Below are 27,826 nucleotides of genomic sequence, written 5' to 3'. Positions count from 1 at the left end.
CACGACGCCCGCACAGTTGACCGATTCCACCTGCCGACGCTCAAGGGTATTGCTCTAGTTTTTTCTTCTTCGTGCTGTTTCTATATACAGACAGCCTTTTTTCCATAAGAAAGTTTTGATCATTCAGATACTCTTGTAAATTTTGTCCAATGATTCTCCTACAGCACTCAGTTGGAGAATGACTTTCATTGATGAACATTTTTCAATGCCCTTTTCCTGAACTGTCTATAAATATTGAAGGAGGTATTCTGGGGTCAGCGCAAGCAGCGGGGAATTATTAGGTGTTTATGACTTTAGTGAAGATTCCTACGATGCAGCAGTAGGACTACAGGTATGTAACTTTACCTTACGACTGACATCAAAGTATAAGTTGGGATTTCACAGTATCAACTTTGCCTTCTGGGACACATCAGTATGTATGTTGCATTAACGTGGCAAAGTTTAATGCAATTTTTATATTGATGAAAGCTGTTTTTCCTGTGGTGATCTCTACAGTGGAGTTGCTACACAAAGGCAGCATCAAATGTCTTCTATGTGAGAAAGCAGTGATCACTCACCTGCAACTGTACTGGTGGATAGCTGAATTGTGTAAGTCACATGACTCAGCTGGCAGTCTTCACATTGTTGAAGTGGAAAAAACAAAAGCAGACTGACTGAGTGTAGGAAACTGGCTCTGTATATACTACATACAAATTAGATATAGTGTGCAGAGTCCCGGGGTTCCCCAAGAGGCTTGATGGAGGCAATAATAGATAACACTAATTGTAGGAAGTTGGCTCTGTAGACACTATTTCAAAGTAAGAAATAGTGTGCACAGAGTCCAAGGGTTCCCCTAAGAGGTAAGATAGTGGCAAAAAGAGATAATTCGAATGCTCTATTATGTGGTAGTGTGGTCGAGCAGTAGGCTTATCAGAGGGTAGTGTTAAGCATTTGTTGCACACACGCAGGCAATAAATGAGGAACACACTCAGACTTACTCCAGGCCAATAGGTGTTTATATTGAAAAATATATTTTCTTAGTTTATTTTAAGAACCACTGGTTCAAGATTGACATCAAACACTTTAAATGTAAGGTACTTCACTTAGATACTTTAGGAACTTTGAATGAACACAATATCATGTACAGTCTTTGTAAAAATGGTAATAAGCTATTTCAAAAGTGGACACAGTACAAAAATCAACAGTTCCTGGGGGCCGTAAGTAAAGGTTAGTTTTGTAGGTAAGTAAAACACTTATAAGTCTCAAAGTTAGGGCATAGGCAGCCCACCGTTGGGGGTTCAAGGCAACTCCAAAGTTACCACACCAGCAGCTCAGGGCTGGTCACGTGCAGAGGTCAAAGAGGTGCCCAAAACACATAGGCTTCTATGGAGAACAGGGGTGCCCCGGTTCCAGTCTGCCTGCAGGTAAGTACCCGCGTCCTCGGGGGCAGACCAGGGGGGTTTTGTAGGACACTTGGGGCAGGGGGGGGGCACAAGAAGGCACAGAAAGTACACCCTCAGCTACACAGGGGCGGCCGGGTGCAGTGTGCAAACAGGTGTCGGGTTTTGTATAGGAAGTAATGGAGGGACCCGGGGGTCACTTCAACGATGCAGGCAGGCACAGGGTGGGGGGGGGCTCCTTGGGGCAGCCACCACCTGGGCTAGGCAGATGGTCGCCTGGGGCTCGCTCTTGCACTGGAGTTCGGTTCCTTCAGGTCCTGGGGGCTGCGGGTGCAGTGTTGGTTCCAGGCGTCTGGTCCCTTGTTACAGGCAGTCGCGGTCAGGGGGAGCCTCTGGATTCTCTCTGCAGGCGTCGCAGTGGGGGCACAAGGGGGTCGTCTCTGGTTACTAACGGGCTTGCGAGCCGGGGGCTTCTGGTGCAGAGTGGAAAGTCTCACACTTCCGGCGGGAAACGTAAAGTCTTTAAAGTTGCTTCTTTGTTGCAAGAAAGTTGCAGGTTGTTGAACAGGGCCGCTGTTCACAAGAGTTTCTTGGTCCTTGGTTGCAGGGCAGTCCTCTGAGGCTTCAGAGGTCGCTGGTCCCTGTTGGATGCGTCGCTGTTGCAGTTTCCTTCTAAGTTGGGAGACAGGCCGGTAGGGCTGGGGCCAAGGCTGTTGTCTTCGTCTTCTCTGCAGGGCTTCAGGGCAGCAGTCCTTCTTGTTAAGGTTGCTGGAATCTAGTTTCCTAGGTTCTGGGGAGCCCCTAAATACTGAGTTTAGGGGTGTGTTTAGGCCTGGGAGGGCAGTAGCCAATGACTACTGTCCTGGAGGGTGGCTACACCCTCTGTGTGCCTCCTGCCTGTGGGGAGGGGGGCACATCCCTAATCCTATTGGGGTAATTCTCCACTCTCAAGATGGAGGATTTCTAAAAGCAGGAGTCACCTCAGCTCAGGACACCTTAGGGGCTGGTGGGTGGCTCCTCCTTGTTTTTCTCATTATCTCCTTTAGCCTTGCCGCCAAAAGTGGGGGCAGTGGCCTGAGGGGCGAGCATCTCCACTAGCTGGGAAGCTGTAACAAAAGGGGTGAGCCTTTGAGGCTCACCGCCAGGTGTTACAGTTCCTGCGGGGGAGGTGAGAAGCACCTCCACTCAGTACAGGCCACAGAGTGACAAAGGCACTCTCCCCAGGTGGCCAGCAACATGTCTGGTGTGGTAGGCTGGCAGAAACAAAATCTTGAACCTGTGGTTCTTAAAATAAACTAAGAAAATATATTTTTCAATATAAAACCCTATTGGCCTGGAGTTAGTCTCTGCGTGTGTGTTCCTTATTTATTGCCTGTGTGTGTACAACAAATGCTTAACACTACCCTCTGATAAGCCTACTGCTCGATCACAGTACCACAAAATAGAGCATTAGAAATATCTAATTTTGCCACTATCTTACCTCTAAGGGGAACTCCCTGGGCTCTGTGCACACTATTTCTTATTTTGAAATCGTATATATAGAGCCATCTTAATACAGGTGCCATGTCGACTTTGCATTTTTCTCCCCATCAGCACACACAAGCTTCAGTGGCAGTGTGCCTGTGCTTGGTGAGAGGTCCCCCTGGGTGACATAATACATGCGCAGCCCTTGGGGTCCGTTCCTGGCACAGGGCCCTTGGTACCAGGGGTAATTTTAACAAGGGACTTAACTGTGTGCCATGGGTCTGTCAGTTGTGGAAACAAAGGTACAGATATTGGGAAAGAACACTGGTGCTGGGGCCTGGTTAGCCATATAGGGTATATGGACTGGGAGTCGGTCAGTTACAAACTCCACAGTTCCATAATGGCTACACTGAAATCTGGGAAGTTTTGTATAAAACTTCTTAGCACAGTAGATCCACACTGATGCCAGTGTGGGATTTATTGAAAAATGCACACAAAGGGCATCTTAGAGATGTCCCCTGTATACCAGTCCAACTCCTAGTGCTAGGCTGACCAGTTTCTGCCAGCCTGCCACATCCAGACGGGTTTCTGGCCACATAGAGTGAGTGCCTTTGTCATTCTGTGACTAGGAACAAAGCCTGAACTGGGTGGAGGTGATTCACACCTCCCCTTGCAGGAACTGTAGCACCTGGCGGTGACCCTCAAAGGCTCATGCCTGTTGTTACAGCAATCCAGCTAGTAGAGATGCCCACCCCTCAGGACACAGCCCCCACTTTTGGTGGCAAGTCCAGAGGAGATAGTGAGAAAAACAAGGAGGAGTCACCCACCAGTCACGACAGCCCCTAAGGTGTCATGAGCTGACGTAACCCCTTCCTTAGGAAATCCTCTATCTTGTTTTGGAGAATTCCCCCTATCTCCCCCACCCCCCAAAAAAAATAGGATTAGGGATGTGCCCCCCTTCCCAAAGGGGGGAGGCACAAAGAGGGTGTAGCCACCCTCCAGGGCAGTAGCCATTCACTACTGCCCCCCAGACCTAAACACACCCCTAAATGGAGTATTTAGGGGCGACCCTGAATGCAGGAAATCAGATTTCTGCAACCTGAAAAAAGGACTGCTGACCTGAAAGCCCAACAGAGACGACGGAGACGACAACTGAATTTGCCTCAGTCCTAACGGCATGTCTCCAGACTCAAAGAACCTGCACAGCGATGCACCCAGTGGGACCAGCGACCTCTGAGGACTCGGAGGACTGACCTGCACCTAAAGGACCAAGAAACCCCTGAGGACAGACGCTGTGTCCAAAACTGCAACAAAGAATCCATCTCTAAAGAAGTCTACAGCCTTACTCCGGAAGCGTGAGTCTTCACACTCTGCACCAGACGCCCCGGCTCATGTCCAGAAGAACCAACACCGCAGAGAGGACCGCCAGGCGACTCCAACAACGTGGACACCCTGAGTTGACCTCCCTGCATCCCCACAGCGACGCCTGCAGAGAGGATCCGGAGACTCTCCCTGACCGTGACTGCTTGATAACAAAGGAAGCGACGCCTGGAGAAGCACTGCACCTGCAGCCCGCAGGACCGAGAGGAACCAACCACCGGTGCAGGAGTAACCAGCAGGCGGCCCTCATCCTAGCCCAGTCAGTGGCTGACCCGAGAAGCCCCCCTGTGCCCTGCCTGCATCGCCACAGTGACGCACGGGTCTCTCCATTGTTTCCTATCTACAACCCAATGCCTTGTTCACACACTGCACCAGGCCGCCCCTGTGCCGCTGAGGGTGTATTTTGTGTGCCTGTTTGGGGACACCCCCCTGGTCTGCTCCCTGAGGACACAGGTACTTACCTGCTAGCAGACTGGAACTGGAGCACCCCAGTTCTCCATAGGTGCCTATGTTATTTGGGCCCTACTTTGACCTCAGCACCTGACCGTCCCTGTGTTGCTGGTGCTGGGTGGTTGGGGTTAACTTGAACCCCGAACGGTGAGCTGCCTATGCCCAGGGGACTGAACTTGTAAGTACTTTACTTACCAGAGAAACTATTACTTACCTCCCCCAGGAACTGTTGATTTTTGCACTATGTCCACTTTTAAAATCGCTTGTTGCCATTTTTAGCCAAAACTGTGTATACTACAGTTTTAAATCAAAGTTCCATACTTACCTGTGTGAAGTACCTTGCAATTTATGTACTTAGCTAAATTCTGAATCTTGTGGTTCTAAAATAAAGAAAAATATTATTTTTCTATATAAAAGCCTATTGGCCTGGAGTTACGTTTTTGAATGTGTGTTCTCATGTGTTGCCTGTGTGTGTGTGTACAACCAATGCCTAACACTACCCTCTGATAAGCCTACCGCTCGACCACACTACCACAAAACAGAGCATTAGTATTATCTGGTTTTGCCACTATCAACCTCTAAGGGGAACCCTTGGACTCTGTGCACACTATCTCCAACTTTGAGATAGTACATTGTAGGATGTCAGCTCGCTATATACTATCTCAAAGTGATTGCATTAGCCATCTGGGAGGTCTGTGGTCAGTTTGAACTGTGAAGTGAGTGCCAAAAAGGTATGGTCTCAATTTCTTCAGGGACCAAACCACAGCAAAGGCCTCCTTCTCAATGGCACTCCAACGCTGCTCCATGGGGAGTAACCTCCTGCTAATAAAAGAAACAGGCTGCACTGCTGTGAATAATCTGGAGCTTTCAAAAGTGGTGCTGTACACATAGCTTGCTTCTGGGTGTCAAAGGCCTTTTGACAGTCCAAGGTCCAGTTAACGTTCTTGGGCATTTTCTTAGAGGTCAGTCTGTGAGGGGTTTCACTATGGATCCATATCCCTTCAAAACCTCCTGTAGTACCCAGTCAAACCATGGAATGCCCTGACTTGAGTCTGGGGTTTTTGGAGCTACCCCGTCCAGAATAGTCTGGATCTTGGGTTGGAGTGGCTGAACTTGGCCTCCTCCTACAAGGTGTCCCAAGTGAACCACAGTTCCCTGCCCTATCTGACATTTAGATGGCTTGATAGAGATGCCTGCTGCTTGCAGGGCCTGCAAAACCTTCCTCAGATGGACCAGGTTATCCTGCCAGTTGGAGCTAAAGACAGCAATATCATCAAGATAAGCTGCACTAAAGGACTCCAAGCCAGCAAGGACTTGATTCACCAACCCTTGGAAGGTGGCAGGGGCATTCTTTAAGCCAAAGGGCATAACAGTAAACTGATAATGCCCATCAGGTGTAGAGAATGCTGCCTTTTATTTTGCACCAGGTGCCATTTTGATTTGCCAGTACCCTGCTGTGAAGTCAAAGGTACTTAAGTATTTGGCTGCAGCTAATTTGTCTATGAGCTCATCTGCCCTTGGGATGGGGTGAGCATCTGTCTTGGTGACAGAGCTGAGCCATCTGTAGTGCACACAAAACCTCATCTCTTTCTTGACATATTTGGTGTGAGGTTTGGGGACCAAGACTACTGGGCTAGCCCAGGGTCTGTCAGAGTGCTCAATCACTCCCAACTCCAGCATCTTGTGGACTTCAAACCTTGATGCTTTCTTTGACTTGGTCTGACTGTCTGAATATTTTATTATTGACAGGCATACTGTCTCCTGTGTCCACATCATGTGTACACAGGTGTGTCTGACCAGGGGTCAAGGAAAAGAGCTCAGCAAACTGCTGGAGGACCTTCCTGCAGTCAGCTTGCTGTTAGTCAGAGAGGGTGTCTGAATAGATCACTCCATCTACTGAGCTATCCTTAGGGTCATTTGAGAGGAGTTCAGGGAGAGGTTCACTCTCTGCTTCCTGGTCCTCTTCTGTAACCATTAACAGGTTGACATCTGCCCTGTCATGATAGAGTTTAAGGCGGTTAACATGGATCACCCTCTGGTTAACATGGATCACTCTCTTGGGGTCCTGCTAGTGCCCAGGTCCACCAGGTAGGTGACCTGACTCTTTTTCTCTAGTAATGGGTAAGGGCCACTCCATCTGTCCTGGAGTGCCCTGGGAGCCACAGGCTCTAGAACCCAGACTTTCTGCCCTGGATGAAAATCAACCATTGCAGCCTTTTGGTCATACCACAACTTCTGGCATTGTTGGCTTGCTGTAGGAAGTTGGCTCTGTATGTACTATTTCAAAGTAAGAAATAGCATGCACAGTGTCCAAGGGTTCCCCTTAGAGGTAAGATATTGGCTAAAAGAGATAATTCTAATGCTCTATTTTGTGGTAGTGTGGTCGAGCAGTAGGCTTATCAGAGGGTAGTGTTAAGCATTTGTTGTACACACACAGGCAATAAATGAGGAACACACACTCAGACAATTCCAGGCCAATAGGTTTTTGTATAGAAAAATATATTTTCTTAGTTTATTTTAAGAACCACAGGTTCAAGATTTACAAGTAATACTTCAAATGAAAGGTATTTCACTTAGGTAACTTAGGAACTTTGAATCAGCAAAATAGCATGTACAGTTTTCACAAAAATGGCAATAAGCTATTTTAAAACTAGACAGTGCAATTTTCATCAGTTCCTGGGGGAGGTAAGTGTTTGTTAGTTTTGCAGGTAAGTAAACCACCTACAGGGTTCAAAGTTGGGTCCAAGGTAGCCCACTGTTGGGGGTTCATGGCAACGCCAAAGTTACCACACCAGCAGCTCAGGGCTGGTCACGTGCAGAGGTCAAACTGGTGCCCAAAACGCATAGGCTTCAATGGAGAAGGGGATGCCCCGGTTCCAGTCTGCCAGCAGGTAGGTACCCGTGACTTCGGAGGGCAGACAAGGGGGGTTTTGTAGGGCACCGGGGGGAACACAAGTCAGCACAAAAAGTACACCCTCAGCGGCACGGGGGCGGCCGGGTGCAGAGTGCAAACAGGCGTCGGGTTCGCAATTGGTTTCAGTGGGAGACACAGGGGTCTCTTCAGCAAAGCAGGCAGGCAAGGGGCGGTGGCTCCTCGGGGTAGCCACCACCTGGGCAAGGGAGAGGGTCACCTGGGGGTCGCTTCTGCACTGGAGGTCGGATCCTTCAGGTCCTGGGGGCTGCGGGTGCAGTGTTTTTACCAGTCGTCGGGTTCTTAGAAGCAGGCAGTCGCGGTCAGGGGGATCCTCTGGATTCCCTCTCCAGGCGTCGCTGGGGGGCCAACTCTGGCTACTCACAGGGTCGCAGTCGCCGGGGAGTCCTCCCTGTAGTGTTGTTTCTCCGCAGGTCGAGCCGGGGGCGTTGGGTGCAGAGTGCAAAGTCTCACGCTTTCGGCTGGAAACGTGTTGTCTTTAAAAGATGCTTCTTTGTTGCAAAGGTGTTTCTTCCTTGGAGCAGAGCCGCCGTCCTCGGGAGTTCTTGGTCCTTTTAGATGCAGGGTAGTCCTCTGATGCTTCAGAGGTCGCTGGACCCTGTGGAACGCATCGCTGTTGCAGTTTTTCTTGAAGTGGTGTGACAGGCCGGTAGGGCTGGGGCCAAAGCAGTTGGTGTCTCCGTCTTCTCTGCAGGGCTTCAGGTCAGCAGTCCTTCTTCGTCTTCAGGTTGCAGGAATCTATCTTGCTAGGTTCTGGGAGCCCCAAAATACTCAATTTAGGGGTGTGTTTAGGTCTGGGGGTTAGTAGCCCTGAGGGTGGCTACACCCTCTTTGTGCCTCCTCCCTGAGGGGGGGAGGTACATCCCTAATCCTATTGGGGGAATCCTCCATCTGCAAGATGGGGGAATCCTCCATCTGCAAGATGGGGGAATCCTCCATCTGCAAGATGGAGGATTTCTAAAAGTCAGAGTCACCTCGGCTCAAGACACCTTAGGGGCTGTCCTGACTGGCCAGTGACTCCTCCTTGTTTTTCTCATTATCTCCTCCGGCCTTGCCGCCAAAAGTGGGGCAGTGGCCGGAGGGGGCGGGCATCTCCACTAGCTGGAGTGCCCTGGGGCGCTGTAACAAAGGGGGTGAGCCTTTGAGGCTCACCGCCAGGTGTTACAGTTCCTGCGGGGGAGGTGAGAAGCACCTCCACCCAGTACAGGCTTTGTTACTAGCCACAGAGCGACAAAGGCACTCTCTCCCCATGTGGCCAGCAACATGTCTGGTGTGTGGCAGGCTGGTAAAACTAGTCAGCCCACACTGGAAGTCGGATATGTTTTTAGGGGGCATCTCTAAGATGCGCTCTGGTGTGTATTTCACAATACAATGTACACTGGCATCAGTGTGCATATATTGTGCTGAGAAGTTTGATACCAAACTTCCCAGTTTTCAGTGTAGCCATTATGGTGCTGTGGAGTTCGTGTATGACAGACTCCCAGACCATATACTCTTATGGCTACCCTGCACTTACAATGTCTAAGGTTTTGCTTAGACACTGTAGGGGCATAGTGCTCATGCACCTTTGCCCTCACCTATGGTATAATGCCCCCTGCCTTAGGGCTGTAAGGCCTGCTAGAGGGGTGACTTATCTATGCCATAGGCAGTGTGAGGTTGGCATGGCACCCTGAGGGGAGTGCCATGTCGACTTAGTCGTTTTATCCCCACTAGCACACACAAGCTGGCAAGCAGTGTGTCTGTGCTGAGTGAGGGGTCCCCAGGGTGGCATAAGACATGCTGCAGCCCTTAGAGACCTTCCCTGACATCAGGGCCCTTGGTACCAGGGTTACCAGTTACAAGGGACTTACCTGGATGCCAGGGTGTGCCAATTGTGGAAACAAAGGTACAGGTTAGGGAAAGAACACTGGTGCTGGGGCCTGGTTAGCAGGCCTCAGCACACTTTCAAATCATAACTTGGCATCAGCAAAGGCAAAAAGTCAGGGGGTAACCATGCCAAGGAGGTATTTCCTTACACTTGCCTCAAGGTTTTTGCTAGCCTTTTCCATGTACTCTGCCATACTTGAACGTAGGGCTAGTACATAGTCCTCCACATCTTGTTTAGGCTCATGGAGAGGTCTTTCCCAGCCTTCTTTTACAAGTGCCAGTGGTCCCCTTACAGGATGGCCAAACAGAAGCTCAAAGAGGGAAAGCCTTATTCCCTTCTGTGGCACCTCTCCAGAGTCATAAAGCAGGCATGGCAAGAGGACATCCTATCTCCTTTTGAGTTTTTCAGGGAGCTCCATGATCATGCCCTTCAATGTCTTGTTAAATCTCTACAAGACCATTGGTTTGTGGATGGTATGGTGAACTTATAATTCACCCCACATGTGCTTTAGGTAAGCTGACATGAAGTTGGTACCTCTGTCAGAAACCACCTCTTTAGGAAATCCCACTCTGGTAAAAATACCCATGAGTGCTTTAGCTACTGCAGGAGCAGTAGTGGACCTAAGGGGAAATTGCCTCAGGGTACCTGGTAGCATGATCAACTACTACCAAGATATATTGGTTCCCTGATGCTGTGGGAGGTTCAAGTGGACCCACTATGTCCACTCCCACTCTCTCAAAGTGGACCCCCGCCACTGGAAGTGGAATGAGGGGGACCTTTGGATGGCCACCTGTCTTACACTGGCTTGATGGGTGACACAGGAGGTGCAAAACTCATTAACCTTCTTGGACATATTGGGCCAATAGAAATGGTTGACTAAACTCTCCCAAGTCTTGGTTTGTCCCAAATGCCCAGCAATGGGAATGTCATGGGCTAAGGTCAGAATGAACTCCCTAAACTCCTGAGGCACTACCACTTTCCTAGTGGCACCAGGTTTGGGATCTCTTGCCTCAGTGTAAAGGAGTCCATCTTCCCAATAGACCCTGTGGGTTCCACTGACAGTTCCTTTTTCTTGCTCAGCTGCTTGCTGTCTTAGGCCTTCAAGAGATGGACAACACTTTTGTCCCTTACACAGCTGTTCCCTTGAGGGTCCCCCTTGACCGAAGGTCTCAACCTGATAAGGCTCCAGCTCCATGGACTCAGTTCCCCCAGGGGATAGATCATCTTCCTGGGAAGAGAGGTTCTTTTTATGCTGGTGTGTAGAAGCTGGTCCCCCAGTCTTCTTTCCTTTTCTCTTGGAAGGTTGGGACATTATTCCAGACTCCAACACTTCTTTTTCACCCTGAGCCCTGCTCTGTGCCCTTGTCTTGACACACACCAGTTCAGGGATACCCAGCACGGCTGCATGGATTTTGAGTTCTACCTCAGCCCATGCTGAGGGCTCCAGATCATTCCGTAGCAGACATTCTACTGGAATTGCAGAGGAGACTACCACTTGTTTCATGCCAGTGACCCCTCCCCATTCTAAAGTTACCATTGCCATGGGATGGACTTTAGTTTGATTGACAGAATTAGTGACTGGATATGTCTGTCCAGCCAGGTACTGTCCTGTGGAAACCAGTTTGTCTGTCACCATTGTGACACTGGCACCTGTATCCCTCAGGGCTTCTTCTCTAGTTCCATTGATTAAGAGCTGCTACCTGTATTTTTACATGTCAGGCTGCCAGGCAGCAAGTGTGGCTAAATCCACCCCACCCCTAGTGACTAATGTAGCCTCATTGTGGACCCTGGTTTGCTCTGGGCACACTGTTGATCCCACCTGGAGACTGGCTATTCCACTACTAACTGGAGTAGTATTTATTGTGGGACTTTTCTTTGGACAGGCCTTGTCTCCTGTTTGGTGTCCATGCGGTCTACAGTTTTGACACCAGGCCTTCTTGGGGCAAAGTTTTTACCCTTATACCCTTTTGTGGACTGTGAAGAGTCTTGGGACCCATCCTCCTGAGCAGGTTTTTGGGGCCCTGTAGAAGACTCTTTACTTTTGCCCTTTGGATGTCTCACCACTCTTCCCCTGGGGAGGCTTTGTGACCCCTTTCTTTGGGTCACCCCCTGTGGAAGTCTTGGTCACCCTAGTCTTGACCCAATGGTCTGCCTTCTTTCCCATTTCTTGGGGAGAAATTGGACCTAGGTCTACCAGATGTTGATGCAGTTTGTTATTGAAACAATTAGTTAACAGATGTTCTTTCATAAACAAGTTGTACAGCCCATCATAATCATTTACACCACTGCCATTAATCCAACCATCTAGTGTTTTGACTGAGAAGTCAACAAAATCAACCCAGGTCTGGCTCGAGGATTTTTGAGCCCCCCTGAACCTAATCCTGTACTCCTCCGTTGAGAATCCAAAGCCCTCAATCAGGATAGCCTTCGTGAGGTCATAGGATTCTGCATTTTTACCAGAGAGGGTGAGGAGTCTACCCTACACTTTCCAGTGAACATTTCCCAAAGGAGAGCTCCCCAGTGAGATCTGCTTACTTTTCTGGTTGCACAAGCCCTCTCAAAAGCTGTGAACCCCTTGGTGATGTCATTGCCATCTTCATATTTAGTTGCAGTCCCTTTGGGGAATTTTAGGATGCCAGTATTCCCTCTGACCCTATTTATGTTACTGCCATCATTGATGGGAGTAAACCATCTCTTGTCTTTCCCTTTCTATGGCTAGGAGCTGCTTCTCTAAAGCCAATCTTTTGGCCATCCTGGCTAACTGGATGTCCTCTTCATTGAGGCTGCCCTCAGTGCTTACAAAGGCACTTGTCTCCCCTGTGGAAGAACAAGGCTCTCTGACTATTATCTATGGAGTCAAGGTTCTGGGGACCAGGTTTTCCTTAATTAGGACAGGATGAGTGAGTTCTTCCTCCTGTTCACTAATTTTCCCATCTTAAGGAGCATCCTCCACATCAGAGGGGTGGTCCCTTGTGAACTCTGCCAAGAGCTCCTCGAGCTTTGCCTTGATAGGGTTTGACCCAGTACTTATCTCTTTCATTTTACAGGGAGACCTTAATACTGACATCCCTAGATGCCGGTAAGGGGTGAGGTTGAGTTCCATCACCATCTCATCTGTCTGACTCATTATGACTCTAAAAGTTAGGATTACATTTTAAGAATCTAAAAACTACTTCTAGAACTTAAATCCAAACTTGTACAAACTTGTAAACTTTAAAAGAAGTGCTAACAGGGACTTACACAAGGCCCTAGCAGGACTTCTAAAAATTTAGAAAAATAGTAAAAATTCAAAAATCAGTTTTTTAATAACAGTTTTTTGTATTTTAGTTGTGTGATCGGGTATTGGCTGAGTAGTCCAGCCAATGCAAAGTCTTAGACCCCACCGCTGACCCACCAATGTAGGAAGTTGGCTCTGTATATACTATCTCTAAGTGAGAGATGGTGTGCACAGAGTCCGAGGGTTCCTGGGGGAGGTAAGTTTAGTTAGGTTTCTCAGGTAAGTAAAGCACTTACACAATCAGTCTCCTGGGCATACGCAGCCCACCGTTGGGGATTCAAGGCAACCCCAAAGCCACAGCACCAGCAGCACAGGGTTTGTCAGGTGCAGAGGTCAAAGGAGGGCCCAAAACACATAGGCGCCTATGAAGAACAGGGGTGCTCCGGTCCTAGTCTGCTTACAGGTAAGCACCTGCGTCTGCGGGGAGCATACCAGGGGGGCTTTGTAGAGCACTCAGAGGGGACACACACACAAGCCCACAAAACACACCCTCTGTGGCACAGGGGGGCCGGGGTGCAGTAGGCAAAGTAGGTGTCGGGTTTGCTATAGAAAGCAATGGAGGTACCCAGGTGTCACATAGGCGAGGCAGGCAGGGCACAGGGGTGTTTCTCTGGCCAGCCACCAACTGCGCTAGGATGAGGACCGCCTGCTGGTCACTCCTGCACTGGTAGGTGGTTCCTGTCGGTCCTGGGGGCTGCGGGTGCAGTGCTTGGTCCAGGCGTCGGGTTCCTTTGTTACCAGTCATTCGCGGTCAGTGGGAGCCTCTGGATCCTCTCTGCAGGTGTCGCTTTGGGGTTGCTGGGGGTCGACTCAAGGTATCTAGGTCGTTGGAGTCGCCTGAGAGTCCTCCCTTAGGTGTTGTCCTGAACTCGAGCAGCGGGCATCGGGTGCAGTGTGAGAAGACTCACGCTTCTGACGGATAGTGAGAGTCTCTTTAAAAGTTGCTTAAAAGTTGCAAAGTTTTGAACAGTGCCGCTGTTAGCAGGGGTTTCTTGGCCTTTTAGGTGCAGGGCAGTCCTCTGAGTCCTCAGAGGTCGCTGGTCCGGCTGGAAGCGTTGCTGTGCAGGTTCTTGGAGTCTGGAGACAGGCCAGTAGGGCTGGGGCCAAGCCAGTTGGTGTCACAGTCGTCTCTGCGGGGCTTTCAGGTCAGCAGTCCTTCTTTCTTCAGGATGCAGGAATTTATTTTCCTGGTTTCATGGTCACCCCTAAATACTACTGTCCTGGAGGGTGGCTACACCCTCTTTGTGCCTCCTCCTTATTGGGGAATCCTCCAAACTCAGGGCACATTCGGGGCTGTCCTGACTGGTAGGTAACTCATCCTTGTTTTTCTCATTATCTCCTCCAGACTTGCCACCAAAAGCGGGTGCTGTGTCCGGAGGGCCGTGCATCTCCACTAGCTGGGATGTCCTGGGGTGCTGTAACAACAGGCAGGAGCCTTTGAGGCTTACCGCCAAGTGTTACAATTCCTGCAGGGGGAGGTGAGAAGCACCTCCACCCAGTGCAGGCTTTGTTCCGGGCCACATAGTGGCAAAGGCACTCACCCCATGTGGCCAGAAACTCGTTTGGTTGTGGGAGGCTGGCAGAAACTGGTCAGCCTAGCACTTGGTGTCGGACTGGTATTCAGGGGGCATCTCTAAGATGCTCTCTGGGTGTATTTTAGAATAGATTCCACACTGGCATCAGGTTGCATTTATTGTGCTGAGAAGTTTGATAACAAATTTCCCAGATTTCAGTGTCGCCATTATGGAACTGTGGAGTTGGTAATTGACAGACTCCCAGACCATATACTCTTTATGGCTACCCTGCACTCACAATGTCTAAGGTTTTGCTTAGACACAGTTAGGGCATAGTGCTCATGCAACTATGCCCTCATCTGTGTTATAGTGCACCGTGCCTTAGGGCTGTAAGGCCTGCTAGAGGGGTGGCTTGCCTATGCCACAGGCAGTGGGTTAAGGGCATGGCACTCTGAGGGGAGTGCCAGGTCGACTTATTCGTTTTCTCCCTACCAGCACACACAAGCTGTGAGGCAGTGTGCATGTGCTGAGTGAGGGATTACATAATACATGCTGCAGCCCTTAGAGACCTTCCCTGGCCACAGGGCCCTTGGTAGCAGGGGGTACCATTTACAAGGGACTTATCTGTGTGCCAGGGCTGTGCCAATTGTGGGAACAAAGGTACAGTTTAGGGAAAGAACACTGGTGCTGGGACCTGAATAGCCGGGTCCCAGCACACTTTCAATCATAACTGGCATCAACAAAAGGCAAAAAGTTAGGGGGTAACCATGACAAGGAAGGCATTTCCTTACATTTCTACAGAGCCAACTTCTACAGAGCCTGTATTATTTGGGCCCTACTTTGACCTCTGCACCTGACCGGCCCTGTGTTGCTGGGTGTTTGGGGTTGACTTGAACCCCCCCAATGGTGGGCTGCCTATGCCCCGGAGACTGAACTTGTAAGTGCTTTACTTACCTGCTAAACTAACTTGTACTTAGCCCAGGAATTGTTGATTTTTGCACTGTCCATTTTTAAAATAGCCTATTGCCATTTTTGCCAAAACTGTTTACATTACTGTTTTAATTCAAAGGTCGATATTTACCTACGCCAATTACAATTTATGTGTTTACTTGAATTCTGAATCCTGTGGTTGTAAAAAAAAAATTAAGAAAATAATATTTTTCAGTATAAAAACCTATTGGCCTGGAGTTTAGTCTTTGAGTGTGTGTTCTCATTTATTGCCTGTGTGTGTACAACAAATGCTTAACACTACCCTCTGATAAGTTTCTACTCGACCACACTACCACAACATAAAGCATTAGTATTATCTATTATTGCCACTATCAACCTCTAAGTGGAACCCTTGGACTCTGTGCCCACTATCTCTCACTTTGAGATAGTATATACAGAGCCAGCTTCCTACACATGTCGTTGGCATACATTTGTGGCATGGTGTTCCAACAAATCTGTTGACCCCCCTGTCTGCTCCTCTTTCGGAGGTTCCTTTGTTCATTCTTTCTTTAGCCCAGTAGGGCTCTGCTTTGGGTACCCTTAAAGGTTATTCATTGACTATTTCAGCCTTTCTTAGGTTGCCTATCAGCGTTAACTCTTTAAGTCTCCTATTGTCAGTAGATTCCTTAAGGGTCTCACCCATTTGTTTACTCCCACTGCATTTATCATGCCTCAGTGGGACCTCAATCTTGTGCTTACTTTCTTAATGTGTACTTCCTTTGAGCCAATGCACAGTTGCCCATTACGGCACCTTACTTTCAAGACTGTTTTTCTTGTTGCCATCACTTCTGCTTGCATGGTGAGTGAGCTGCAGGCTCTTTCTTCAAAGCCCCCCATACTTCTCTTTGCACCCTGACAAAGTGGTGATGCATACTAAGGCTTCCTTCCTTCATATGGTTGTTACACATTTTCACAGAGGCCAGTCCATCACCTTGCCTACTTTTTATGCACTCCACATCCTTCTCATGAGGAGGAGAGACTCCACCCTTTGGACCCAAAAAGAGCATTGGCGTTCTATCTTAATCGTACTAAAGATTTCCGGGTGGACGATAAACTCTTGGTTGAACATGTGGGTGCGGAGAAAGGGGAGGCGGTGCAAAAACGTACCATCTATCAATGGGTAATTCTTTGCATCTAGATGTGCTACGCTTTGGCCAAGAGGCAACCCCTTGAGTTTTTGCAAGCTCATTCCACCAGAGCGTCTGCTGCTTCCACTGTGTAAGCATGCGGAGTTCCTGTCCTGGATATCTACCAGGCAGCTACTTGCACACCTTTGCTAAACATTACTGCCTGGCAGTCAGGTCCATCGGGACGGCTACTTTGGTCGTTCAGTCCTGCAGGACTTTCTTGTATGATCTTGGTTTGCAGCCCACCTCCAAGGATGGTGTTGCTTGGGTATCTATTCAAAGGAAAGGAATCTGCAACTAGAAGTCTCTATGAGATGTTCAAGTTACTTACCTTCGGTAACGATATATGTGGTAGAGACATATTCTAGTTGCAGATTCATTAGCGACCCGCCCATCTTCCCCGCTAGCGATCTGATTTCTAGGGACAAGGCTTCCCCATTCAGGGACTTTCCTCTGGCACATCAATCTCCGTGTTCTTTGTGGCTTTGCACTTTGGCGTGGAAAGTTGTGAAAAGAAACTGACATCACTGTGCTGAGGCAACGTCTATGTACTTCTCCCAGCGTCGTCACGGCGAGTACAACGCCCGCGGAGTCACCACCTCAAAAGGGTATTGCCCGACAGCAAAATAGAAAAAACTCCGGAGCCAGTCAGACGCCTTGGGGGAAACTTCTAAGGTAAGGAATCTGCAACTAGAATATGTCTATCAGGAATATTGTTACCGAACTTGTACATTTAGCCGTATCAGTATGGGCAGTAGTTTGGATGGAATTCCATGTCTTCCAAGACTGCCCAAAGTTTTTCTCTTGAGTTCAGATCAAATGCCAAGTGTAAATAAACTAAGGCCAAATACAAGTGGTACCCATTGCTTAATGTGGTCTTCCAGTAGATTTTGTGTAAGTGAAAGACCTGATCATGTGCTCTTGTCTTGGATCTGAATCCTACCTGGCAGGATGACAGGACCTCATTTTCCACAATCCATTCCTGGATCTTGCCAAGTATTTGTCTGCAGAAAACCTTCTGCAGGCTTTCTTTAAGGTGATAGGGCTGTAGTTACTTGGAGCTTCTCAATAACCTGTTTTAAAAATTAAAATAATCTTAGCAACATTCCAAGATGGCGTTAACTTCCCCCTACAGTTTATGTAAGGCGGCCAAATGTCCGGGTTTGAGAGTTGAAGGTTACCTGGGACCGTTCCTGGTGCTATAGCATGCTTGGTTCAACTGATGGCTGCGTAAGTGTCTTGTCGTGAAATTACTAATGTAGGACATTTGTCAGTTTTGTCCAGAAGTTTGAAATCCAATTCATCTCCTGGCATGTCACTGTGTAGTTCATATAGACTGCTAAAGTGGCCTTCACTGTCTTTTGGCTGTACAAAGTATAAAAGCTCTTTGGGAGCTTTGGCAGATACATGAGCCACAGTGTCGAAAAACAACGTGTTGCAGTAGGTATTAGCAGCAATAAAAATGTCATCCCATATTCAGTTTTCCTATCCCTTTTTGACCTTTGACAGGCCACATTTATGAGCTTTTGTTACAGGCTACATTTCTACTTTGTTACTTTTCAGGGCATGAAGTAGATTGTTCTTGGCTATCCTGCAGGCCTTGTTGTACCACGTTGCGGTAAAGGAGAGTTGTCCTTTTTGGCTTTAATTCCTGAAAGAGTAACTCTCTTATATTGATAAAAAGAGAGTTGTGTTGGTCTGTTATCGTGGATTATCCCCCTACGCCATTGTGCAATACTATGCTCACAGTCATGTTCTCCACCATCTCACAGACCTTTTCCAGAATTTCAGGTTGTGGGGTTTGAACCCAGCACCATTTTATAGATTTTTCTGTTTGTACTTCTCCTGGAATCAATATTGGAGGATGCTGTACTGGAGAATTTGGCAAGGCAGTAATATTCATCAGAAGATTGTGGTCACAGTCCTTACGGTCTAAGATGATCATATTATCCAACAGATACCATAGACCAGTTCAACTAAAATATAGTTGATTCGACATTTACCACCAGGTCTGTTGTACATATGTTAACCCGTTCTTTCTCACATCTACCATTGCATGCTGTTAAGTCCAAATTAGGTTCAGAATGGTTGCATGAATGGCCTCGGCTGACCGTTTGACAGCCGTCGGTCCTAGTGTTGGTATCCCCCATTTCTGATCCAGGTCCATAGTTAGATCTTTTGGGCTGTTTGCCAGGGGCTCAAAAGCGGTGTTGGGTTTCCCATGCAATAATAAAGTTACCTGGGCTGATACGTAGACTAGCTTCAAGTTGCAAATTTGTGGCTGGTTCTGTGTTTTAACCTGAAACCTGTTGTACACGTTATACACTGTCATTGTGTGGCCCTTAGATAGTTCAAGAACAACAGCTGTGATATCTTTTAACTTGATAATTGGTTTTATTCACTCTAGAAATGGGCATTATAGATGTTGCTTATGATATGTTAACTAGGAAATAATGAAAGCTTGCTACAAGGCAATAAGTGTGCAAGATGATAAATAAAGCACAACAGAACAGCAGCTTGTTTAATCGTATAAATAAGGTACCCTGATCTCTGGATTTCCTAAATTGGCATGAACATTGTGAAAATGCATTTCTTCACCCTGCATAAAAGTATAACTTTCATATTGTACAAGATGCACTCATCTGAAATTTGAATAATTGCCCACTATTAATTATTCTTTAACAAACTATTCTAGGGTGTTGCTTCGAGTACGAATGCTCTATTACCTAAAGCAAGAAGTCATTGGCAACCATTACGAAAAAGTATTTGATGGAGTCGATTGCAGGTATAAATTATAATTGTCTTGCTACTCGTATTCTTTAAAACATAATATTGTGTACTATGGTGTAATATGCTTTTTAGGTTGTTATATTGTATGTTTCAATGTATTTTTATTTCTAGGGCTGAATTAATCTTGAATTTATTTTGTTTAAAAAATACAATGCCTTTGAAAATATATAGACTTAGTACCATTGTACGTTCAATGACAAACACATGCTTAGTATGTTTAAAGATAGTATATTTGTGGATGTTAGGAGGCTAAATGTATATTTGCAGATTAAGTTGTGAGCAGAGCGCAGAGGAAAGTACCAACCATGACACAGTACTGTAAAAGAAATGGGAATAAATTGCTGTATAAACTGTTTACGTTTTATAAGCTAAATAGTGACCTCGCTATTTTCTCAGATGCTTGGAAGAGTGACTATATTGTTCACTATAAGTATGTGACTTGCTTCTATGGAGAGGTTCAGTTGGCTTTTTAAAGGTTGTATTCAGATAATGGCAGCTTTTATGGTGATCCTTTTCAAGTAGTAGATGCACTCAAAGTTGGCCCTGTGTGTTTGTGATGAGTGCAAAGATCTTGGAGATTACTTGCTTTTGACATTTTCAAATTATAACCTACATTTATTCGCCAATCCACACAGTTGTACTTATATATTACATATATTGGTTTCTTGCCATACAAATATTTAACAAATACATTTCAGGGTTGTTACAACATTATCCTTTTACAGTGAAAGAGTCTCAGAACATTACAGATAATTTAAATAACATTTTGAAATTATGAATTGTAGCTCAGTCCCACTCGAAGTGGTTATGAGGTATTTAACTCTCCTTCTAGGAACAAGGTCACATTCTACAATATGGATGTTGTTTTGACTCTCATTTAATCCTCCATAGGTAGTTTGGTTTTCAGACACGAATAAGTTGAAAACATTGGTGCATATTATTGTGGCCTTAAATTTATCTTATATGCATATTATACTTTTATTAATTAGCGACATTTTTTTCTACATTAGATTTCAAATGTTAACTACTTTATTGCGGTGGATGAGCTGTTCATCTTCCCAGCACTACTTTTAGAGAAAATTCTTGCCTGGGAAAATGTCAGGGTGCAAGGGGAAAGCTTCCTCTATGTGCGGAGGGCTGAGGGCAGGGTGGGATGCATCTCAGCTCCCTGAGCACCGCTCTAAGCAGGAGAAGTATAGCAGGGAAGTAGTACCTCTCTCTAATGAATCCTTGCTTGGGAATCACCGCGGAACTCATTCCCAAGGAAGGAACCAGCCACTAGACACCGGGATGGTAGGAGTGGCCCCCCAATAAAGATCAAATGCTCCCTCCCATTAAAAAACAAAAACAAAAAAAAAAAGCAATTTAATGTCTTTCTGCCCCTTGTGAGCAGGAATTGGGGCTGCTTTGCCCCCAATTCTTAACCATCCACCCCTCTACCGCCCAGCAGAAAACTTGCATGATAAGAATTTGGTTACAAAACAGAAGTGTTTCTACCCTGGCATTGTGTGGTGCCCCCAGTAGACACCAGGGATATAATTTCCAAACAAAAAATGGTGGCCCTACTGTAGGAAGCTGACTCTTTTTATAGTGGTCCAAAATTAGGTACACTGTGCAAAGAGTCCAAGCAATCCCCAGAGGTACCACAGAGGTGCAAATGACTTCCCAAATGCTCCCTTTTTGGTAATGTGGCTGAGCAGTTAGGCATATCAGAGGGTAGTGCTAAGCATGTAGGACACACACTCAATAAAGAAATACAACTCCAATTTATAAAAATAAATAGCACATACATTTATATGAATTAAGATATCAAGATCACCTCAATCAGGTGAGTACTTTCTGAATTATGATTTTTTTTAAATAATTTTCTAAAGTCGACACAGGAATCTGCAATGCAAGCTCATTGAGGAAAACAAAGACTGCAATCCAGGTTGAGTACAATGATTTACAAGACTAATCTCCTGAACTTAAGGGCGTTTTGGGGCAAGGTCCAAGGCCACATCAACAGGCCACCTCTGGGAGCTCTAGTGCGTCCGGGTGCAGAGGTGTTACTGTGTCGGGTGTCCATTCAAGTCTAAGGGGATTGGTCCGGTTACATAGTTGCTGCGGGAATGGACTGGAAGGACAGTCTAGGGCAAGCCACAAGGGAACTCAACCCTTTAGGCCCTGGGGGACACCATCCGTCCACTCCTCCTCTGGCTGGAGTGTGTGGGTGAAGGGGAGGCTTCTGGCATTGAGTCCAGCACGAGTGCCTCATGGTTACAGGAGGGCCAGCAGAAACACACTGCAGGCGTAGACTGGGGGTCCAGTCTGAATCAGCAAACACGTGGGCTCAGGTCTCATGAAGTGGGGAGACGTAAGGACACCCTTGGTTCACCTCTTCTGGGTCCGGGGCAGACGGGTGCAGAGGTGTCCTAGAGCGTCGTGTAGGGAAATGCCTCCCTTGCCTCCTAGGTCTGACCTGCACCTAAAGGACCAAGAACCTCCCGAGGACACTGGCCCTGTCCAGGAACAACAACAAAGCAAGCAACTTTAAAGAGACTCCAACTTCCCGCCAGAAGCGTGAGTCTTCACACTCTGCACCCCACGCCCCCGGCTCGAGTTCAGGACAACCAACACTGCAGAGAGGACTCGCAGGTGACTCCAACGACGTGGACACCCTGAGGAACCACCTCCCAGTGCAGGAGTGACCAGAGGCGGCCCTCATCCTAGCCCAGTCGGTGGCTGGCCCGAGAAGCCCCCCTGTGCCCTGCCTGCATCGCCAGAGTGACCCCGGGGTCCCTCCATTGTTTTCAACGACAAACCCGACACCTACTTTGCACACTGCAACCGGCCGCCCCTGTGCTGCTGAGGGTGTCTTTTGTACTGTCTACTTGTAAAATAGCTTATTACCATTTTAACCAAAACTGTATGTACTACTGTATTTGCGAGAGATTTCTAGTTGCAGATTGCTTACCTTTGTATTTCACCTGGCGTGAGACTGGATCCAGATAATTTTTCTTCCAGCAGTACCTCTGCGTGCCGTCAGGATTCGTCGGTCGACTCCGCTGGTGTCGTTGGCGTTGTGCTCACCGTGATGACGTCATGGTCGTATATAGGTGCCACCCGGCGCTCTAACGTCAGTTCTTTTCTTTCTGCGTCAGCCTACGTGCAGATCTGGAGAAGAGCAACCTCAGTCATTTTTTGACTACGTCGGCATTTTGTCGTATTTTTTACGAGTTAAGGGATGTCTTGCAAGACCGGATTGAGGCCCTGTGACACAGGTCACAGAACTATGTCGCTGATAGATCTACACCTCGTGTGCTTATGGTGTTTGGAGCGCGATCACGATCTGAAGTCGTGCTCCGAGTGTCGGGTCATGAACCTGAAGGCTTTAAGGGAAGCAGTACCTAAAGCTCATGGCTGCCCAACACTCGACTCCGCGTTGCTCACGGTCCCATTCGAGAGGAAGTTCTCGAGATCGGCCGTGGAGTCACCACCGCTCTTCGTCCTCCAAGTCATCAGGACATTCGGGTCACAAAAAGAACTCACCGAAGAAAGACAAGTGTTCTTCGGCTTCACCCCGTCGTTCGGATGATACGATGCGGGAAGAGCGTTGACGCTCTAGGCCTCCGTCAATGGAGCCCTCTTATGGGGTTGGCTCCACGATTCCCCGACTTCCCGGGAGCCGGAGGCAACCCCGCCCAACTCAGTGTTTTATGAGGCTGTAGGAAGATAGCCTCTTTCTAGCCATGTTACCCCCACTTTTGGCCTGTTTGTGAGTATATGTCAGGGTGTTTTTAATGTCTCACTGGGATCCTGCTAGCCAGGGCCCCAGTGCTCATAGTGGAAACCCTATGTTGTCAGTGTGTTTGTTATGTGTCACTGGGATCCCGCTAGCCAGGACCCCAGTGCTCATAAGTTTGTGGCGTATATGTGTTCCCTCTGTGGTGCCTAACTGTATCACTGAGACTCTGCTAACCAGAATCTCAGTGTTTATGCTCTCACTGCTTTTAAAATTGTCACTGCAGGCTAGTGAATAATTTTACCATTTCAGATTGGCACACTGGGTCACCCTTATAATTCCCTAGTATATGGTACCTAGGGACCCAGGGCATTGGGGTTCCAGGAGATCTTACGCATCGGCTGCAGCATTTCTTTTGCCACCCATAGGGAACTCGGACAATTCGTACACAGGACTGCCACTGCAGCCTGAGTGAAATAACATCCACATTATTTCACAGCCATGTTACACTGCACTTAAGTAACTTATAAGTCACCTACATGTCTAACCCTCACTTAGTGAAGGTTAGGTGCAAAGTTACTTAGTGTGAGGGCTCCCTGGCACCAGCCAAGGTGCCCCCACATTGTTCAGGGCAAATTCCCCAGACTTTGTGAGTGCGGGGACACCATTACACGCATGAACTACATATAGATCAATACCTATATGTAGCGTCACAATGGTAACTCTGAAAATGACCATGTAACATGTCTAGGATCATGGAATTGTCACCCCAATACCACTCTGGTATTGGGGTGACAATTCCATGCATCCCTGGGGCTCCAGCATAGAGCCCGGGTACTGCCAAACTAACTCTCTGGGCTTTTTTCTGCAGTTACCGCTGCTGCCAACCCTCAGACAGGTTTCTGCCCACCTGGGACCTGGACAGCCCAGTCCCAGGAAGGCAGAACAAAGGATTTCCTCTGAGAGAGGGTTTTACACATATTTCCAAAGGGAGAGGGTGTTAGGGGGCCCTCCTTGCATAAGCCAGTCTACACCGGTTCAGGGCTCCCCCGCCCTGCTCTGGCACGAAACTGGACAAAGGAAAGGGGAGTGACCACTCCCCTGAGCAGCACCTGCCCAGAGCTCCTCCAGTGTGTCCCATACCTCTACCATATTGAATGCAGAGGTGTGAGGGCACAATGGAGACCTCTGAGTGGCCAGTGCCAGCAGGTGACGTCAGAGACCCCTCCTGATAGGTGCTTATCTCTCTCTGTAGCCAGTCCTCCTCTGAGGGCTATTTGGGGTCTCACCTGTGGGTTTCTCATCAGATAACGAATGCAAGAGCTCACCAGAGTTCCTCTGCACTTCTCTCTTCGACTTCCATGGATCGACCGCTGACTGCTCCAGGACACCTGCAAAACCGCAACAAAGTAGCAAGAAGACTACCAGCAACATTGTAGCGCCTCATCCTGCCGGCTTTCTCAACTGTTTCCTGGTGGTACATGCTCTGAGGGCTGTCTGCCTTCCCCCTGCTAACGTAGGCACCAGACTTCTGCATCACTGGTCCTCTGGGTCCCCTCTCATCTTGACGAGCGTGGTCCCTGGAACACAGGAGCTGGGTCGAAGTGTCCCCAACGGTCCAGTGGCCCTTCTGTCCAAATTTGGTGGAGGTAAGTCCTTGCCTCCTCACACCAGACAGTAATCCTGTGTACTGAGTGAACTGCAGCTGCTAGGGCTTCTGTACACTTTTGCAAGACTTCCTTCGTGCACAGCATAGCCCAGGTCCCCAGCACTCCGTCCTGCATTGCCCAACTCGCTGAGTTGAACTCCGACGTCGTGGGACCCTCTTTTGTTTTGCTGAGACGACCGCAGTGCTCAGATATTCTGAACGCCTGTTCAGGTGCTTCTGCGGGTGCTGTCTGCTTCTGCGTGGGCTCTCTGTGTTGCTGAGCGCCCCCTCTGTCTACTCCTCCAAGGGGCGACCTCCTGGTCCTTCCTCAGCCCTGGTAGCACCCAAAACCTTCAACCGCGACTCTTGCAGCTAGCAAGGCTTGTTTCCGGTCTTTCTGCGTGGAAATAACTCTGCATCCTCCAGCACGCCGTGGGACAACTTCTGACCAAAGGAGAAGTTCCTGGCACCTTCCGTTGTTGCAGAATCTTCAGTTTCTTCCACCCAGAGGCAGCCCTTTTGCACCTTCATCCGGGGTTTAGTGGGCTTCTGCCCCCCTGGACACTTGCGTGACTCTTGGACTTGGTCCCCTTCCTTTGCAGGTCCTCAGGTCCAGGAATCCGTCTTCAGTGCTTTGCAGTCAGTTGTTGCCTTTGCAGAATCTCCTATCTCGACTTTACTGTCTTTCTGGGGTGGTAGAGTAACTTTACTCCAATTTTTTAGGGTCTTGGCGTGGGGTATCTTGGACACCCTTAGTGTTTTCTAACACTCCCAGCGACCCTCTACACACTACACTAGGCCTGGGGTCCCTTCGTGGTTCGCATTCCACTTTTGGAGTAATTGTTTTGTCTTGCACCCTAGGCCTATTGTCTCCTATTGCATTCTATTGTGTTCTACAGTGTTTGCACTACTTTTCTAAGTGTTTTACTTACCTGATTTTGGTTTGTGTGTATATGTTGTATATATAACTTACCTCATAAGGGAGTATATCCTCTGAGATACTTTTGGCATATTGTCACTAAAAAAGTACCTTTATTTTTAGTAACTGAGTATTGTGTTTTCTTATGATATAGTGCTATATGATATAAGTGGTATAGTAGGTGCTTTGCATGTCTCCTAGTTCAGCCTACGCTGCTCTGCTATAGCTACCTCTATCAGCCTAAGCTGCTAGAACACCTCTAACCTACTAAGAAGGATAACTGGGCATGGCACAAGGTGTAAGTACCACCAGGTACGCCAGGCCAGCCTCCTACAGAGGCCATGCGCCTCATTTTTGGGCGGTCCAACCCACCTTCGGAGCCTTCGGGCACAGGTGAGTCGGTTGGGGTCCGTTCGGTTTGGAAGCCGTCTGCTTCGGCCTCGGCTCTGGAGGGCCCCTCCGGATCCAAACGCAATCCATCCCGATGCTCCCAACATCAGTTGGGCCCACAATCAACGTCGATTCCGTTCTCTATGGGCTCTCCTGAGCCCAGGGTTGATCCAGATCCTTATTCTTGTGGGTATGGATATCAGGAGAGTATGGAGGGGTCACTGGACCCTTTAGAATACCAGCTTGACCCCCAAACGGACTGGGTGCAGGATTTGGGTGATGCCAGTGGACTAGACACCTCCCCTGACACTGGTGTGCTCTCTCCTCCTAGCGTGGCTACAGGGGAGGGTGCTTCTTATTCTATGGTGTTGAGAAGGGCGTCTGAGGTCTTGGACCTCGAGCTTCTTTCTGTGGAGGGTAAGCCTAACATCCTAACTGACGTGCTTCATCTGGAGTCTTCCTCCTCCAAGCGCCTTTTACCCTTCAATGAAGCACTGACAGACGTCCTTTTAGGTACTTTGTCCAGACGCAGCACAGGGGCTCCTGTGAATAGGACGATTGCCCGCCGCCATTCGCCTGCGCTGTCAGACCCAAAATTCCTGACCCAACACCCCACGCCTGAGAGCCTTGTCATCCAGGATTCTTCTTCATCTGGCGCATTCCCTGCCGCACCCCCGGATAGGGAATCAAAAAGACTGGATAATTTGTGGAAGAAGTTGTTTTCTTCCAACAGTCTAGCGCTGCAGTCCGTGAACACCGCATGCCTTTTGGGCCGCTTTTCTCTAAATCTCTGGGATACGTTCGTGCAAGTGCTGCCTGCAGTTCCGGAGAAGGCCCGGACTGTCCTTTCCCAAGCCGTAACAGATGGGAGGGATGCAGCCAAGTTCATGATTCGTTGTGGACTGGATACAACCGACTCTCTGGGCAGATCGGTTGCATCGACAGTGGAATTGAGACACCAGGCCACGCTGAGAGAGTCTGGCTTTTCAGGGGATGTCCAACAATCCTTGATGGGCATGCCCTTCGATGGCACACGTCTCTTCGGAGACAAGGCGGACTCGGCGCTTTAAGGATTCCTGAGCCACGGCCTGGTCCCTTGGCCTCGTGCCTGCACCTAGACCCCAGCAGTCCGCCTTTCGCCCTTTTGTCACTACGGAAGGGGCACCCAACCGCGTCCTTTGCCACCTGGCCACAGGCAAGCACATACCGTACAGCTCTTGCGCGGCCGCGTGATCCCACGTTCCCGGGGATATGGGAGCCAGCAGGTCACCCACTCCACCCCGCCCCCTCCTCAGCCTCCAAGCCTTCCTAGTCCGCATGTATATCTGGAGCCAGTAGGTGGCAGGATACGCCATCACCTGCCCTAATGCCAAGCCATTACCTCAGACAAGTGGGTACTCCAAATTGTCCGAAAGGGCTACTCCCTCTCCTTCGAGACATATCCAGCCATGCCACCTTCATACAGTCAGATATCGGAGGATCATAGGGCGCTTCTCCACGAGGAGGTCCAAGCCCTTTTGGCCAAATGAGCTATATAGAGGGTTCCGTTGCCAGTCATGGTCGATATTCCTGCTACTTTCTGGTTCCGAAAAAGGACAAAGGTCTTCGGCCTATATTAGATCTTCGGTCCCTTAATCTCTTCCTCCAAAAGGAGAAGTTCAAAATTTTGACATTGGCTCAGGTCCTATCTGCTCTGGATCCCGGAGACTGGATAGTAGCGTTGGACTTTCAAGACGCGTACTTTCACATTCCCGTCTTGCTGGCCCACTGGCATTACCTATGATTTGTGGTAGGTGTAAGGAAATGCCTCCTTGGCATGGTTACCCCCTGACTCTTTGCCTTTGCTGATGCCAAGTTATGATTTGAAAGTGTGCTGAGGCCTGCTAACCAGGCCCCAGCACCAGTGTTCTTTCCCTAACCTGTACCTTTGTTTCCACAATTGGCACACCCTGGCATCCAGGTAAGTCCCTTGTAA

General features: G+C 48.4%; 1 protein-coding gene across 8 annotated transcripts in view; it reads left to right on the top strand.

Annotated features, from left to right (window-relative positions):
* The window catches only part of CHD9 (chromodomain helicase DNA binding protein 9), a 1,629,153-nt gene that overhangs the window by 1,037,592 nt on the left and 563,735 nt on the right, over positions 1 to 27,826 (top strand). For all 8 annotated transcript variants that reach the window (XM_069216350.1, XM_069216347.1, XM_069216351.1 and 5 more), the window contains one exon: positions 19,076 to 19,165. In XM_069216350.1, coding sequence (XP_069072451.1) covers positions 19,076 to 19,165 — 90 coding nt within the window. The remainder of the gene's footprint in view (positions 1 to 19,075; positions 19,166 to 27,826) is intronic.

This window comes from Pleurodeles waltl, chromosome 12 (genome assembly GCF_031143425.1).
Source record: "Pleurodeles waltl isolate 20211129_DDA chromosome 12, aPleWal1.hap1.20221129, whole genome shotgun sequence".
In the NCBI taxonomy this organism is placed as follows: domain Eukaryota; kingdom Metazoa; phylum Chordata; class Amphibia; order Caudata; family Salamandridae; genus Pleurodeles; species Pleurodeles waltl.
This window is presented reverse-complemented; position numbering and strand designations above follow the sequence as displayed.